This window comes from Acyrthosiphon pisum, chromosome A1 (genome assembly GCF_005508785.2).
Source record: "Acyrthosiphon pisum isolate AL4f chromosome A1, pea_aphid_22Mar2018_4r6ur, whole genome shotgun sequence".
Lineage (NCBI taxonomy): Eukaryota > Metazoa > Arthropoda > Insecta > Hemiptera > Aphididae > Acyrthosiphon > Acyrthosiphon pisum.
In genome coordinates, this window is record NC_042494.1 from 104,698,313 (window position 1) to 104,716,320 (window position 18,008).

General features: G+C 30.8%; 1 protein-coding gene across 1 annotated transcript in view; it reads right to left on the reverse strand.

Moving 5' to 3' along the window:
* Window positions 1-1,849: 1,849 nt before the first annotated feature.
* Window positions 1,850-18,008, reverse strand: part of LOC103309113 (muscle-specific homeobox protein tinman-like) — a 50,985-nt gene continuing 34,826 nt past the window's right edge. Inside the window, exon 3 of the mRNA XM_029487951.1 lies at window positions 1,850-3,727. Coding sequence (XP_029343811.1) covers window positions 3,138-3,727 — 590 coding nt within the window. The 3' untranslated portion in view covers window positions 1,850-3,137. The remainder of the gene's footprint in view (window positions 3,728-18,008) is intronic.

Below are 18,008 nucleotides of genomic sequence, written 5' to 3' on the forward strand. Positions count from 1 at the left end.
GAGTTGTTCTATTCTCGCCGCTCGATCTCTATTGTCCATGGCGACGATGGTGAGGTTCCCTTTGCTCTAACGCTATTGGCAGGCGGTGGCGTATTATTATTTGTTATACATACACGTATATACAGATTACAGATGATGTATGTCGTATGTGGGCAGAAATTCGGCCCCGATCCCCAAAGTGAGCGCACTCCAAAAACAATTACAGACCATAAACGTTTATATTATTTATATGATACATCCTGTTCAGGTCCATCGTCGATTTTACGACGTTTTTCGTTTTATCGAGTTGGTTGATATGACGTGATACGATATAAGGGTTTTAAACTTTCAAAGTCCAGAAATGCACTTATCTTAATAATATAATACGACATAATGGGGTGTGTATACTGGATGTTATTCTTTAAACTTAAGATATTAATATAGATATTAATTTTTACAACCAGATTTTGCAAAAATGTAGCTATTAATCTTGATGATTTTTTTATATAAATTTTTACATATTTTTCTTTATAGCAAAATTACACTGCTATTAATTGTCATCGTCTGATTACCTATGTATTAGTCTTTAAAATTTCGTTAGTTACATAAATATTGAATAATTGTAAACCAATATAATTTATAATATAAAATAACCATTTAAAGTTGATGAGTCACTCCGCTTTTCGTTATACTTTTAAACATATTTTATGGACGGTTACAAATAATGTAATGACTACGAATTACAATTTATAAGCTAATGTAATGTATTTAAAGAAACATAAAAATATCATAAAGATAAAATCAAATATGAAACTAAAAATTAAGGGTCCTACAAAATATTAGGTTAAGTGAACTGTAATTTATTCTAAGACAATATTTAAGAAAGTGTTTAGCTAATAAATATAATAACTTATACTAAAGTGGAAAGTATTTTAGGGGATTCAAAAAAAAATTCGATGAGTAATATAGTATTATAGTTTGTTCGTTTTAACTTTATTTTATAATACAAATTGTCCACTACAAATAGTACAACACAAATAATATATGGTATGTATAGGTATTTTATAAATCATAACACAACAGGAATTACATATTATTCGTCAAATACGATACGACCGAGATCGTGTTGTATCCTATTGTATATAATATAATTTATTATTTTACAATATTTGAATAGATACTTTCACACTACCAATGTATATAGTTAACATATTATTAAAATATTATGTATTTATGTTCGTAGACAATTTTTAATTACCTAATATTTATCGATTTTAACCGCAGTAAATCACAACCAGAGGAAAAAGAACGGTTGTCGAACACGTGTGCAATGGTACAGCAATAAATATAATATAAACGCAATTTTACCTAAAGGCCTTCCTCGTACGAATAGGTTAGATATATTTTGACGATTACACTGTAATATTATAGTATATCATATAAATTAAACACTGTACCGAAGGATATTGCGTAGGTATATGATTAAAATTTAAAATTGTTCAGATAGGTACGTGCAATGTCAATATGTAGAGAAATATGCGTAATTATTAAGTAATTGTATACTGTACTGTAAAGTCTTTACATATGTATGTATACATAATTATAAACACGTAATAAGTTATATTATAATTATATAATATAAATATAAATATAATAATAATAATAATAATAATACAAACATTATATAGGAACTAAACGAAAACGCGACGGCCGTCAATCGTCATACAATAACAGATTAATTGTTAAAAAGCGCTTCTTGATCGCCGATTGTGAAAATGGCAATGTTATATTTTTACATGATTTAATATACTTTTACTGTAATATTATACAACAATAGTTATTATTAAAATTACATTTTTATATTTTTTTCAAGTTATACTTTTATTGTGTTTTTGAAAACGAAGTATTTATCATTTTCTATAAGTAGACAATTTGCTTATTTTATTTACTTATGATTAGTTTAACTAATGCCACATAACACTATGTACAAACGTAATTGGTTTTTTATTATAATATATTATACGGTGAACGAACTTACTAGAACTTTCATATTATATTTTCATAAATATGTGCCAGGAATTATAGCACAGATAATATAGCTCATATTAGGTAAGTGTTGTAATACAATAAGAAAATTAAATTTAAAATGTTATTTTTAATATTTTAGACTTAAGTTATATTTTCGATTTTTGTAACTGTTTGGCATATTAAAAAAATTATTTCCATCAATAATAATCATGTTTATTTTTGAATTTAAGTTATTTAGTTTTTTAAATTTAATCAGCTTTTACTCACCTAACTTAACATAATCAATTTTTTAATTATATCAGTCTCCCACTTGAATCATTTAATTTGTCTTCGATAGGCATGAGTCAGAATACAAATATTTTATATTAACTACGCAAATATAATATATTATATTATGCTCTATTGCTCTAATTTTATTGCATATTTCGAGGAATGTATTATTCATTTTCAACCGAGATCAGATACCATCCCCGATTATCTTATAACAATGTTATTATTAATATACTCAATTAAAATCAATTCTGAAAGATCCATACGATGAACGGAATTGGTTAAAAAATCAGAAAGGTAGATAAAAACGCGTAGAGTTGTTGCAGTAGTACCAACAGATAGTTGTTATTACTGCAGACTACAGAATAGTAAAATTAATTAGAAGTGTGCTCGATTTATAAGAGGGAAAATGAATAATATAGACAATAAATAAAAAATTCAGTAACGTCTCTCGTCATCCTGGGCATCCTCGGGAAACCGAATGCACAACAAGTCAAGAGATGCACATAGGTACGCGAACTGGGACATAAATGCGTACCGTGTCGACCATACTTCTTATTAATTTTACTATAGACTACAGACTACAGTACCTTATACCACAGAATCTACAACGTCGGGGGCGTGGTCGAATGGCTGGTGTATGTATATATGTTTCACAATCGGATCACAACAGCACACTCGTGCACAATTTTATCTATCGTGTATAATAACCCTTAGAGAAGTAAATCATAAGGACACACGTGGATATACATAACCTTTAAAAACGTGTGTAAACGTCATCGCTCGTCAAAGGGTTAATGTAATGTGTAGCGAGGCCACGCGTTATAATTAACGGCCTCTCGGAGTTCTGCGTCCGGACATTACACGTTCGAGGACGCCGTCGGCGAGTTGCTGGTGCTACTCGCGCCGCTCAGGTGCATGGTCTCCTGTTGTTGTTGTTGTAGGTGGTGCTGTTGCTGGGCCACCGGAAGCAGGCCCTCCCGCTGCCGTTTCTTCTGTTTCATCCGCCGGTTCTGGAACCATATCTTCACCTGGGTCTCGTTGAGCTGCAGCGCAGACGCGATCTCGATCCGCCGGGCCCTGGTAAGGTACCGGTTGAAGTGAAACTCTTTCTCCAACTCGGTTAGCTGCTTGTTGGTGAAGTTGGTGCGGCCAGTGTTGTTCATCAGCATCATCGCCGCGCTGTTGCCACCGCAGCCGCCGCCGCCGATCGCCTGCGAACGGGTCACGGAAACTGACGACTGGTTCAACATGTTCTGCAGTTGCTGCTGTTGCTGCTGTTGCTGACTGCTACCGCCGCCGCGGGCCGCGTCCGCCGCCGACATCTGCAGGCCCGGGTGGTGGCCGGCCGCCGACATCATTGACTGGGTGCCGCCAAACGCCACAGCCGCCGGATTGGCCGCCTGCATTTGGTGTTGATGGTGATGATGATGGTATTCGGTTTTCATCACTGCAACAGTCGGTAACACGATAAGTAAATTCAAAGTTGTAAGGATAGTATTTTATTTAACTTAAAACAGTTCATTCTGTTTTATACCAAGTTTGTTTTTTTCCTGTTTTAAACCATGTTTTTAATGTAGTAAAATATTATAATGTCATGTAATAACACGTAATGTTTAATGTTTGTCTAACTTTCGTCATCCTTTGCCCTTCGGGTAGAATTTTGGTACTATTTAACAATAATAATTAATAATGGTAATAGATATCGATGAAGCTAATAACGCACAAATACGTGATACATAATAATACCATATAATAGACCATAGATGTATATAGGTTCTTAATTACATAAATAATAACGGCAGTGGTTGTCAAAAACTTATAAGCAATATTATTATTAAATTGAGAATAATATTTTTATTTGGAAATCATAATATCTATTACAATATATTTTACTGGCACGTTTCATAACAAAAACATAATTTTGCTCTGTCTAAACTCGTATAAAAAACACAAGTTGTTTTATAACCCACTCTGTTTATTATAATAAAACATTACATTAACATATTATAATCAAGAGTCGAGAATCACGAAGCTGTTATTGATGGTAGCTCCAAAAAAACCGTAAAATTTCTTTTAAATATATTGAAAACAAGTTATCAATTTTTTCAAGTACAGAATATATTAGTGAATGTTAAACTAAACCATACTCATATTGTCATAGAAAAAACAACGTAATTATTGGATATTAGTTTTTTTTGTCTATATATTTCTAACTATATAGTTACAATTATTTTAGAATTTGAAATGACGAATAAATATAAATTAACATAATTTTCCTTATTTTTCAAAAACAATGTCGTATCTTTTGCTTAAATTGTTCACCAATAATTTACCTACTAATACTACAATAATTTTTTAGCCCTGATTACTAACTATATGCACTATAATTTAATCTTGGAATTCATTATGCAAGTACACAATCATTAATTAATTAATCGGAATAATAGGAATGATCGAAATAATATACTTTTAAGTGACGCTTTACCGTGATATATATGTATTAAAATTAAAGACTATAGAAATTAAAACGTAATAATTGTACCTATAATAATTTGTAAAACACAATATAAGACTAAAATTAGATTGTCGGTTGATTTTTGGACTGTGTCAGAAATTAAACGGGAATGATGGCGGTATACCGTACTGTTAGGAGGTTAAATGCTATATTTCTATAATTCTATTCCATCATAAGCGATCGGCGTAATTGTTCAAAAGCCATAACTATTATTGAAGATACCTAATTCATAATCATACAAATGGTTCTAAATTAATGACAGTAAATAAACGCCTTAATTATTTAATATTGATCTCCAGTGAAAATCTACAGTTGTACATTGTCTTTGATGAATATTATGTATTTAATAAATTCAACTTGCATGCAGTAGCCAAATATATACGAGAATTACCCGGTTGCTTTTTAGTGATCCTAATATAGTTGGGATTAAAAAAAATATATACCCTATCCCTAGGGCAATCCATAAGGTCCACTACGACATATTTTATGCACATTATCAAATCAACAATAATGTGTTTTACCTGTGCAGAGACCACATATGTATAGTGAAGCACAACCTAAAGTGTTGAAAACCGTTTGGGAAAGTTTTAAAAGCAATGCCAAACATACGATGTATATAAATAGTATGTATATATATTTGTTTATATACTTTGTCCGAAACTCTCTAAATTCATTTATTCGTTTAAACTTTATATCTGCGCTCTTCCCTTAAACTAAATGACCGATGGAGAAACTCTGATAAATCACTTATTTGCGGGGCGCAGACACTAATTCGTACCATCCAGTTAAAAAAGACGGATTTGTCTTGATTCGTTTAAACATACTTTCCAAGTAAGATAGGGAGAGAAATGCCCGTACAGTTTTCACGTCTGTTTAATCATTTCGCTTTTACCCAGAAAACTCCATAGATATATTATAGCATTTCAACCATTTTGTAAAATGACCGTTCCTACGTTTAAAATGTAACCTGTATGGCTGTGCGAGAATATTATATATATCCGTTTTTGTTACTTATTTCACATTTCTACGCCGTTTAGAAGACTGCAGTATTATATTATATTATTTATTATTTTCTATCGTCAAGATACCTACAACCTACATAATATAGGTACACATTACGCATATTACAACTTACTATTATATATGTTATGATGTAATAAGTACTTACATATAAATTCGTAATATTATACAGAGTCACGGAGACATTTATAAAACTATACATTTAGTGAAATCTTACATTCATACATTTTGTATGGTAAGTGGTCACGTGTGACACCAAAAATATTTTGTGTTTCAATTGTTACTGCAAAAATATGCAGTCAAGTCCGACAATTGATCATACGAAACAATTGGTTAAATACCTAGTCAAAGTATACCACAACATTGTAAACGGAATAATTGTACACAATTTTATGTAAATTCTTGTAATAAAAGAAAAATTAACAATTTTTTTTGTTTTTTTTTTTGTGTATACTATTTCACCGGTAGTGATCATATACCTGTTGACTCAATAGCTTGTGTTAAATGATTATTATTAAATAATTTAATATTAAATATATATACATTATATATAGTCGTTTAAAGTTTTTTGGACGGTCTTAGCTGCAGTGTATAGATGCATTTGATATTTTGTTATATATCAAAATATTAGAGTATCGATGTCACTATGGCGTCAGGAAGACGAAACCACGTTGGGTCTCGTATCTAACATAAAAACCAGTAGATATCAATGTATCGTATAATATTAAATATGATGTATACATGTATGTGTGTATTGTGTGAATATACAATGTGTTTGTAGAAAAACGCACTTGCCCATTACATTACCGAATACGGCCCACCGATGTCCGCGTGACACTGCTGAGTGAAGTATGGTGAAGCCTGCTGTTGTACAACGCAAAACTCAGTACGCGTATGTAGGTACACGTACACGATTTTCACATTATTAAATTTACACTGCAGTTCATGTATAGGTACATCATAAGCAGTCCATTGTATAATGTTATATTAAAATTGTTCGCAATGTGTCTGTGATGAAACATTTGCTTTTATATCTAAACAATTTTCTGAAATCATATTATATTATAATATTATTGTGGTCTTGGCAATTTATTTTTTTGGTATTTATTCATCCATAGGCACCGGAAGAAGTGAACGATACGCCCATAGTGAAAAATGGTTTATAAATATTATTACTTTAAAGCCGGAGCGTATCTGCCTATGCTTATTGGCTATTACACATTTACACCTCTTATTGTATAGTTTATTTTTTTATCCATTATAATATTATGTAGGCTTATTATAATAAAAAGAGTAATAATATAAATTATTATTTTTGTCCCAAATTATAGATTTTACATTTTTAAATAATGTATTAATGTAATATAGTGTATCGCATTTGTTTATGTTAAATTCTAATTTCTAAGTATTTATTAACATAACTAATAATTACGTGTTTTTGAATATACTAGTGAATAAATAACTATACCTACCTATATACTATGAGTATGTAAATAAAATAAAACACAATATTGCTTTTAATGAGTGATCACTGTTATAACGAACAAAATGCCCAGCCCTAAAAATTTACTATAGAACCGGTTTTTATATTAAACATTATAAGTACGGATTGTAATTTTGACAGGCGCATTATATAATTATATACGCATAATTATACTTTTATTATTACTGTTTTTGTTATATTAAACACGCGTCGTCGGGTATGGGATGAGAATTTGAGACACAGCATATTTGGCCACGGTAAAGATTTATTTATTAATTAGCTAGAGATTATAACGATATATGATAAATATAATATACACCTATTATAAAATATATTAATTATTTTGTATTAATATAATATTATAGTGACGACTGACGAGTGATGACATTAATAAAGATTGAGTACTACAGTAAGCCAATATCTATAATCTATATATAAGTTGAATATTTATAAAAAAAAATTATTGTATGCATATAGGTACCTATATATTTTAAAACAACTTAGTCAATACATAAGAGTCACATTAATACATGACATTAATATGTCACATCATAATATGTTGTCAAAAAAATTTAACAGCGTTTTACAAATAATAGTGGTTTCACTCATAAATTTGTAACTAATACGTGTTGTAGAATGCAACAGAAGAGGATTTTTAAGCGTATAATTGAACTAGAAAATAATTACATACCATTTGTTTAAAATATTTCTTTTTTAGTGAAAGAATGCTGAGTATTGTATATTAAATATCATCATTATTTATTTTTTATTTATTCAGCCAAAAAAATTACAATTAAAAAAATACAATAAATTACATTAATAATAACTGATACAAACACCAACTATATAAGCTCGTATATGGTGTACGGAGCTTATCGAAATTACAGTTTTGATTTTATAGTAAAATACTTACACAGATAAAAATACGATTAATTTATGTAAACATAACTACCTATTAAATAGATACTTTATAAACAAAATTAACATCAGCGTTACATATTATAAGATATTATGTTTAGACATAGGTGTGGACTTTTATAATTTTATTGATACACATATTATATCATCAAGATCACTAACTATTTTATTTATCGCCTTTTTTTTTATTATTATTATTTAACCCGCGGCAACTTAGGCTATTGGGTGGTTTTTTACTGTGGGGGAGGATACTGTAGGTTTAAATACGTGTGTTTGTTAGTTTGGCGGAATTTTCTAGTGGGCACCCGTAGGTATTTGCCATGCCCGGGTGGGGGATGGCGGCCTTTCTTTCCAGACATCATGACTGCAGCCCGAAGAGAAGTGCCTCCCATGGTCGAGAGGTTCAAACCGGTGACGGTGCACGTCACAACCGACGCTTTAGTCCGCTCGGCCACACCGTACCCCATTTGATATTTTTGATTTTTATTAATAATATGATTGACTTTCATATAAACTTTTTATTAGACTCTTAACTTCGTTATTTAAATTGTTGAATATAGTTATCCCCGTATAATTGGGAGAGTTTCTTGAACTAGTTAATAATGTATATGATGGTTTAATGTATGTATATAATATGTAGAATATTGAAAAAAATGTAATATCTCCCACTTATTTTGAGCCACTTCGGCCGCTATAGTTTAATATACGTACCTACCTGTAATATATTATATTATTATTATTAGTGTATAACACCTATACTATACTGCAGAGTATGTGCGTGTGCTTATCATTATACGGCGACGCGCTTTCGGGAGGGTCTAAACGAAAATGTCAATTTTTCACGTATTGGAATCGACCTAACCGAAGTAGCCTACACCCCCCATACGTGTATACGATATTCGCGTACAACGTGAGTATACACCGATAACCATAAGTGTCACCGCAACTCTCTCGGGAATGGTATAGTTACACGGTTTTCCCTGGTATATAATACACATCGCGCACGACGTGTGTATACCGTACAAAAGTCAAAAGAAATTGGGAACTGCACACACACACACACACACACACACACACAAAGCACACGCTCACACTGGCTGCTTGGGGGGATTGTTTTCCTTTAATATCCCTTGTCTGTGATTGATGACTGGGTGGACAGAAACCGAAATGTCCTCGGGGCTAATGCGAGCGCGTGCAGCGGTGTCCTACCACCTATGTCCTATTATATATATTAGGTATATTATATATTATATAGATGCAGCTACGCGTGAATCTCTCTGCTCGTATTCTCTGATTACAAGGGAAATAAATCTCGTCGGCGTCATGAACACCTCGAGCAAATAATAATAAGACGTCGACATTTATACAGCGGTTCTATTATTGTGCGATATAATATTATGTCAAATCGCTCGCGAGGTGATCGCCGCTGCAGCGAAGGCGTCATAGTTAAATCTATATAGTTATTATAATATTACGTGTCACGCATTTATTTGTTAATATATCATGTTATATCAATCAACTACAATATTATAGACTATTTATATGTCCCTAAGACCCTAACATTATAGTTTATATGTATATTGTAGAGAAAATTTAGGTATATGTACATGGAATGTGTTGAGTGTTAACTATACCGTTGAAACATATTGAATATTTGAATATATCACTATACAGATATTTCATTAAAATATGATACGATGATCTTGTAATAATAATAATATAATAAATAACAGGTGCGAATGGCTCTGTAATTACTTGTACTATAAACATACTATTAAAATTTAAAAGTGATTAAACGAATTAATATTTAATTCTACTTCCACATTTAGTCTCAAATAATTATATGTGTATACTATATATACTGATTATTTTTTTGTCATAAATATCGCAATATTTGCGAATTCTCGAGAACCTAACCGAGACAGACAGAGCAAAAACCTAAACGACAAAGCATTAATCTGATTGTTAGTTTAATATGTCAATAGTACAATATTTAACTGAGAACATATTGAACCATTTGAACCTGTGAGATGTTACTGAAACAATTCTCAGAGGGACACTATTTTTTTTTTAGATTCTAAGCGAAATGCGAGAAATGTATCGGTTTTCTTTTCTTTTATATATATAATATGTTTAGCTTGAGTTATTATTATATAGTCTATGTTTACTGTTGAGACTCAGACTTACTCTAAACTTTAGAATATATGTAGCAAAGACTCCGTATGGACCTATATATCTGCACAGATTGGACATTTTACTTTAGTTAATACTTAAAAATAAATGTCATTTTTTGATTATCTCGATTCCTGGTAAGGTTCTGCGAACCCTATATATTCTATACATACATACAAATCACAGAAAGCATTACAAAAAATGGAGGAATTTATTTCAAAAATGGATATTTGTTATTTAAACATTTTATTTAATTCAGAAAATTACTTAAGTCAATTGACGCCTAGGCAGTTTTTTTTATAGTTTGTTTATTATATATTATTGTATAAACAATTTTTAAAATATTTTTGCGATTGTGTATTGGTTAATTATGGAATTATGAAAATTTGTTTTCTACGCTGTTATAAAGTAATCAGTCGTTATTACTAAAAATGTTATTTCTTTATAACTTATATAAATCAATTACTAAAGTATTTTTTTAAGTATCTCAAAAATAACTGTTTGTAAGCGTTCAAAATCGAATTAGCAGACATTGGTCTGAGCCCAAATATATATAAGGGCTGGAAGTTCTGTCACGTTCCCTACATCCCCATTATAATACTTAGGGAGAATTCAAAAGAGAACTATTGAAGCCAAAATGGCGGGTCTGAAAACACAGACGATTGGCATATGCCTGGTCGTCTGGACCAAAAATTCCAAATGGGAGTAGGGTGCTGTCACGTCCTTTGCCGCCTGCCCCTGCACAAAATATGATTAACATTTTTAGGGGTGGAGTATTAACGAACATTTTTTACCCGAATGAGCACTAACAATATACTATAACGGTTTCAGACTTTTAGTATGAATGACGTGTTGGCATATCTTGACAATATTATCCTGTATACCTAATGACTGAAATATGAAAAAAAAATTTAGAGTGGGACCAATAACACACATTTTTTTACTACTACTGAATATACAAACGTTTGGAACCAGTACGATTCCGTGAACGATGAAAACATATCCCCGGCACCCCCTGTTATATTTTGGGGGAAAATCCGAAGGGAGTGGACAACAAACGAATCGAAATTAAGTATTCAAACAGGGGGGAGGGGGTGCACGGAGACTACAAAGTAGTACTAACTGCGTAGACTTAAATTATACTGCTGCAGTAAATGGTGCTGCAGTGAAATCACAAAGCAATCAAGTTATAACCTATACATAATACATAAATATACAATCGGTAAACTAAAGCTTTTATAATATTTAATGTATAGTAAAAATACTGGATTTTATATGTTATGTCAAAGGGGTTGGAATAAGAGAAAATATATTTCAATGAATAATATTAATAATAATAACATTAAAGTTGAAATTTTCAAGGTATAACCTATAGTAATAACTAGTCATTTTTGTCACATATTATTATACCATTATATACCTATTACCTTTACAAAATGCAAACGACCCAATAAATATCACTTCGTATAATTACCAACGAGTTCTATGTTACTAACCATACTCCACACTTAGATCTTGGACTACCAACTGTAGCCGATGTGGCCACATCCTCTTACAAGCGGTACCGCTCTCGCCTTACAAACCACCCCAGTCTACTTATTCTTGCTCTCAACACCGCAAACATTCCTGGCAATCCACCGAAAAGATTAAAGAGGCGCTGGTGTTGCGATTTAGCTAGCTAAATTCGTTACTTAAATAACTAAATAACGATAAAAAAAAAATCATTAACATAAGTATGTATAATGTATTAATGTACATATTATATAAAATAACCTAATAAATGTCTCGTCGAGTGTTACTGCTGGGTAGCTACTCCCCTCACGCTTTCAAAGTCAGCTCATATGCTTATTGTAACTACTATTACAGATTGTATATTTTAAAATAAATGTTAAAAAAAATATATATTACCTATATTATACTATTAACTATTATAACAATTAACATTGCGATACAGCCGTATATAAATGTCTGAATATAGCTATTATAGTCAGTCTCTGAAAATGTTTTAATAAGTGTATTGTAATCTTATGTGTGAGTAGCATTGTTGAATGTATAAACAGTGAAAATATATCTACCTAAATAGAGAAATTTCAGGAAACTTAAAACATATATCATTAATATTTACCTAAGCATAATAAATAATTATAATTTATAACCACCCAGAACCTTAAAAAATATAATTGGGCCACAGTAAAATTCCTATAGACCTTTTATTTGCATTTTATGTCAAATATCGATGATATATTAATGGATATCGCTATTTTTGAAATATTTTAAAGACGATAATAATTCTGACAATTAAATACAAAACTGATCTAACGGAACAATACTAATCGAACACAGTCAGGCGCGGAAAAAGAGTATAGGTAGGTACCTATTATAAATTCTTTTAGCCATTGAAATAGATTTCTGGCGTAATATATTTAACTGCTCGTATTATATAATATTATGCACGTTTAATATTTATTATATTTATAATTATATACATAACATGCGTTTTATATAGTTTAATTTTTATATGTACCGTACTACAGATAGAAGTCGCCTCATGGTGATTTGACTTTTGCCGAGAATCGAGATCAATAATAATATTCGGTGGGAAGAAAAACACCAATCCTCCACCCCACCCCCCCTAAACCTGTGTCAGGCAGGGAAAACGTGATGTCGTTTACCTATGATTGATATTTTACAACTTGAAAGTTATGATTCTATTATTATATTGATCAAGCATCGGTATTGAACGTCAGCATAATATTGCCACTATAGGTAAGTGCAGTAATGAATTATATTTAAATGCATACATAGTTATAAGTTGTTGATACTTTGATCGGAACTCGTACTGCAGTAATTCGATGTAATGTATCCGAAAACGAAAAACCTTCCCGATATAAAATGTCGCGTATTCGCTAACAGCACAATTATGTAAGCGTTTCGTTAATATCCTCCTGCCTTCAGATGCAAATTGACTGATAATTTATTCAGTTTTTAATTGAATTTTTTATCTTTTTTTAATATTTAACGCAGTGATAATAGTTTGAAAATCGTTCTTGCGCCGTGCCAGTCCGTGCCAATTTTTTATTAGTTGCATTATACAAATCATTACAATAGTATAAGTACATATAATTAATCAAGTTATTTTTGAGAGCTAATAAAATATTCACCCCCCCCCCCATACCTCACCTAGTTGAGCCTTTGTACCTACGAGCAAAAACTCCACAATGGCACGACTTATATGCATACATTTACGTGCGTGCAGCATCGGTTCGAATAATATATATTGACCTTCGTTAAAACCGAACAAATTTCGGGACAAGAGCACGTTACCGAGTCTTATGTACCTATATACCACGTTCGTATATAATAAATAATAATATATATAAACACATAAACTGTGTGCATTATATACCTATATATACATACGATTTATCTAATATTAACACGGGCGTTAATAACGCGTCGAATTAAAGTTAAGTTGACACACGATACATCACAACCCTTTCGCGGACAGGACGAGGGACATCTGCTGTCTAACACCATCCCCCCTTCTACACCATTCCCAACCATCGAAGCGCTGGGGCCGTCTCGACCCCACGGCGAGAAACGCTTCCATCAAACAATCAACCGCTTAGGAAACACCACTTTTTCTCGACGCCCACTTTGATCTTCTTTCATTCATTCATGGTTTATTCGTTTTGTTGTGAGACCGTATGACTATAATATTATTGTTTATGCCAGTCCAACTGTTTACGTAATATAATTATATGGTTTATTTACACGTTATATTACATACTAATTACTAGGTACTTTGCCACTGATTGCATAAATAAAACCGCGTTCTGACTATGTAAAAGCATGGTAAGTCTTATTAATGGTTACGCAATGCCCACGAGTTTCACATTAAGTCCAAATTATTATTAATTATTACTTGTCAGTTATCACTTATGGAGAGTAAATATTTTTTGAAACCCCACGTCAAACATTACCACAGTAAAAACTACCGGGTTTTGCTGGAGATCGCCTCTCTCACGCGGGATAACTTATTTTCATTGAGGACTAAACGCCTATATTACAGTTCCAAATCAATGATTAACAAAATGTTTAAACAAGTATGCCAGTGGATTTAAATTTAATGTATCGACACTCACGCATATACGTTACCTATATCGTATATTATATTGTAAACCTTGGACTGATTGAGAGGTATATATACTGAAGATGTCAAAGTAGACGTATTTCTATAATAACAATTATGCTATTGACGTACTGTATACCTATACGTGTTTAAAGTTTATTAAACAGAATAGACGATGCGTATTGCGTTGCACTATATAATTCTTATCTGTATAATATACGTGTTTTGGGAAAGTGAGTTAACTATTCTCTATTATACATAATATATTTGTGTGCTAGGATGTGAATATATTTTGTACTAATTATTGCACAGGTGGGCGTTAACTAGTTAACAAGTTAAAGTTAAGTTAAAAAGTTATTTTTTTTTAAACTTTTTAACTTAACTAGTTAGTTCATTTTCTAATCAACTTATGAACTTAACTAGTGTAATTTACAGTTGAAATTACTTAGCTTTTCTCAGTTGATTTTAAAAAAATCAATCAAGTTAAAAACATTTTGAAATTTTTCGTTTATACGTAAATATTACTATATCAGTATAAAATAAAAATAATCCAATATAAAAACACAAACATTTCTGTTCTTTTTCTTGATAACATAATTTTGTGTATATTAATATATTTTATTAAGTTGTAAATTATATATTATGCGAGTTGCAATTATAAATGTTTTTAATAAAATTAATAATTTTAAATTACAAATTAACAATTGTTATGTTTTAATGTTATATTATAACTTATAATATATATGAAGGCCATGTACTCATCTTCACGTATTATTACATTCAATTGCTAAACAGTATAAAAAAAATATATTTGTTAAATTATTAATTTGAGATGAGTATATTTGAATTAGTAAATAATAGTGAAGTAAAAGTAAAATGATATACTGTGTACATTATGATAAAAGATCAATAAAATTGTTTTTTTATAATTAATAAATTAGAAATTAGAAAGACACATTCACTCTTTATGTGATACTAGTAAAAAAAAAATAGATTAACTTTTTTAAACCGAGTAAAGTTGATGTTTTTTTATATATTAACTTTTAAATTATCGATCTTGTGTCCTCTTAACTTAACTTGCCCACTTTTGAATTATTGTAACCATATTATGTAGATTCGTGGGGATGTATATACGATATTATGGATATTAAATATTGTTATGTGATTAAGTCATGTCTGACTTAAGATTAAGGTAAAGCAATTAGTTAGCAGTGTTTATGTAATAGCGAAGGCGTGACTTGAGTATAATATAATAATATTACAGGCACTGATGATGTCACGGTGTTTAGTATGGTCCATGATCGGATGAAATGTATAGCCTTTAAGAGTGTGAGCAATTTAATCGTTTATAACACAATTTTAAAAAGCCAAATTTTATCTTTTTGAACATGCTCTTTAGATTCTTATTTTCTTAAACCGAACAATAGGTAACGAAACCTGCCAATAGATATTTTTATGTTTAATATTTATGTATAACACTACTTATTATTATGTAATACAATATATTATTTTCTGAACCATATTGACGTGTTAGATGTTTCTTTTACCATGCGTCATATAGTTATTTATTTATTTATTGACATATATTATTATAAGACTGGATTTTGCTAATCGTCCTACTTTATAAACTAGTAAAGTACGTTCAAGGTCATATATTTACTTTCAGATTAGACGAGAGATCTAGTCTGTACATAATAATAATAATTAATAATATAATATCATAATATGTGCCTACCTAATATCATAGTGTATATCTTCATGCTATTATGATAGAAACATTATATTGTTATTACTTACTTATAATTTTTATACATTGAAAATATTAATTGTTAAACCGTGTGTACAATCCCAGCTGTAGTAATGACATTTTATTATATCGAAATATCGATTGATTTACCAATTATGCTTAACCCCCCCCCCCCTATAATTTAACACTATTATTGATAATTAGGGCAGAGGACTTGTAGCATTTGCATATTTTTTTTGCACAGTCACAAAATAGCAGAGTGCGAAACAAATACGTTTCATGCTTCCACAAAGCTAGTTTTGAAATTTTATTGTGCATATAATTGCATATTTTGCGTTTTTATACTTTTAGATGCATATTTTAAATAATTTATAGTTTTACCAATATTTTTTCGTCGACGTTTTTATTTATTTATTCACACAACCAAAATAACGTTGATATTAACTGTGTTTCCGTCGTATACGTCCAAACGCGTTCTATTTACCTACTATTTATTATACAAAATGCCTAAAGTTAAAGTGTCTTTATTTTCACAATTAAACAATTATGTGTCTGAATTCGGTCCTGAAGTGTTCTCAGCAGACGGTAAAATACTTTATTGTAAAATTTGTGATATCAAGTGTGGAAGTGCTAAAAGGTTTAATGTTACCCAACATTTGACTACAGCAAAACATCTAAAATTAGTTGCCCAGAAAGAGAAAAACGAAAATATAAAAAAAGCTCAACAGCATTTTCTAACTGATACCAAAAAATCGTGCTTCAATAGAGATTTGTGTTCCGCGATGTTATTGGCCAATATACCGTTAAATAAATTAAATAATGAATCTTTTAAATCATTTTTAGTAAAATATCCTGGCAAAATAATTCCAGCCGTAACCACATTACGAAAAGGCTACGTAGATAAAATTTACGATGAAACATTAATTAAAATTAGAAATGCTGTTATTGACAAAAAAATCTGGGTGTCCATCGATGAAACCACTGACTTTTTAGGGCGCTTTGTCGCAAACGTCATTATTGGTACTCTCGAAACGAATAAAACAGGACAAACATTTTTATTAAACTCTGAAGTACTGCCTAAAACTATAATAACTCGACTATTGCAAAGTTATTTGATGACTCGGTGCATATTTTGTGGCCCGAGGGAGTGCGGCATAATGACGTCTTGTTATATTTAAGTGACGCGGCACCTTATATGGTAAAAAGTGGAAATGCAATTAAAATTTTTTATCCTAAAGTTATCCATGTCGCGTGTATTGTTCACGGGCTTCATCGCATAGCAGAAAAAATTCGTGGACACTATTCAAAAGTAGATAAAGTAAATTCTAATGTGAAAAACATTTTTTGAAAGCGCCTTCTCGTGTAATTATTTTTAAAAATACAGCACCTGATCTTTCACTTCCTCCGGAACCTATAATTACAAGGTGGGGAACGTGGATAAAAGCTGCATGTTATTATTGCGAACACCACGAAACTTTGAAATCCATTGTTAATTCTTTGGATAAAGAAGAGGCAATTTCTATAAAAAACGCAAAAAGTATTTTGCTGACCTCAGCCTAGCCGCAAATTTAGTGTTTATTAAATCTAATTTTGGATTTATCCCCGACGTAATGACTAATCTTGAGGCAAAATATATGCCACTGTCAGATGCCGTAAAAATAATTGCAGACATTTTTTTAATAATTGAATCAAGTACCCAGTACAGTGGGAAAAATGATTCAAGAAAAGATGAATGATGTTT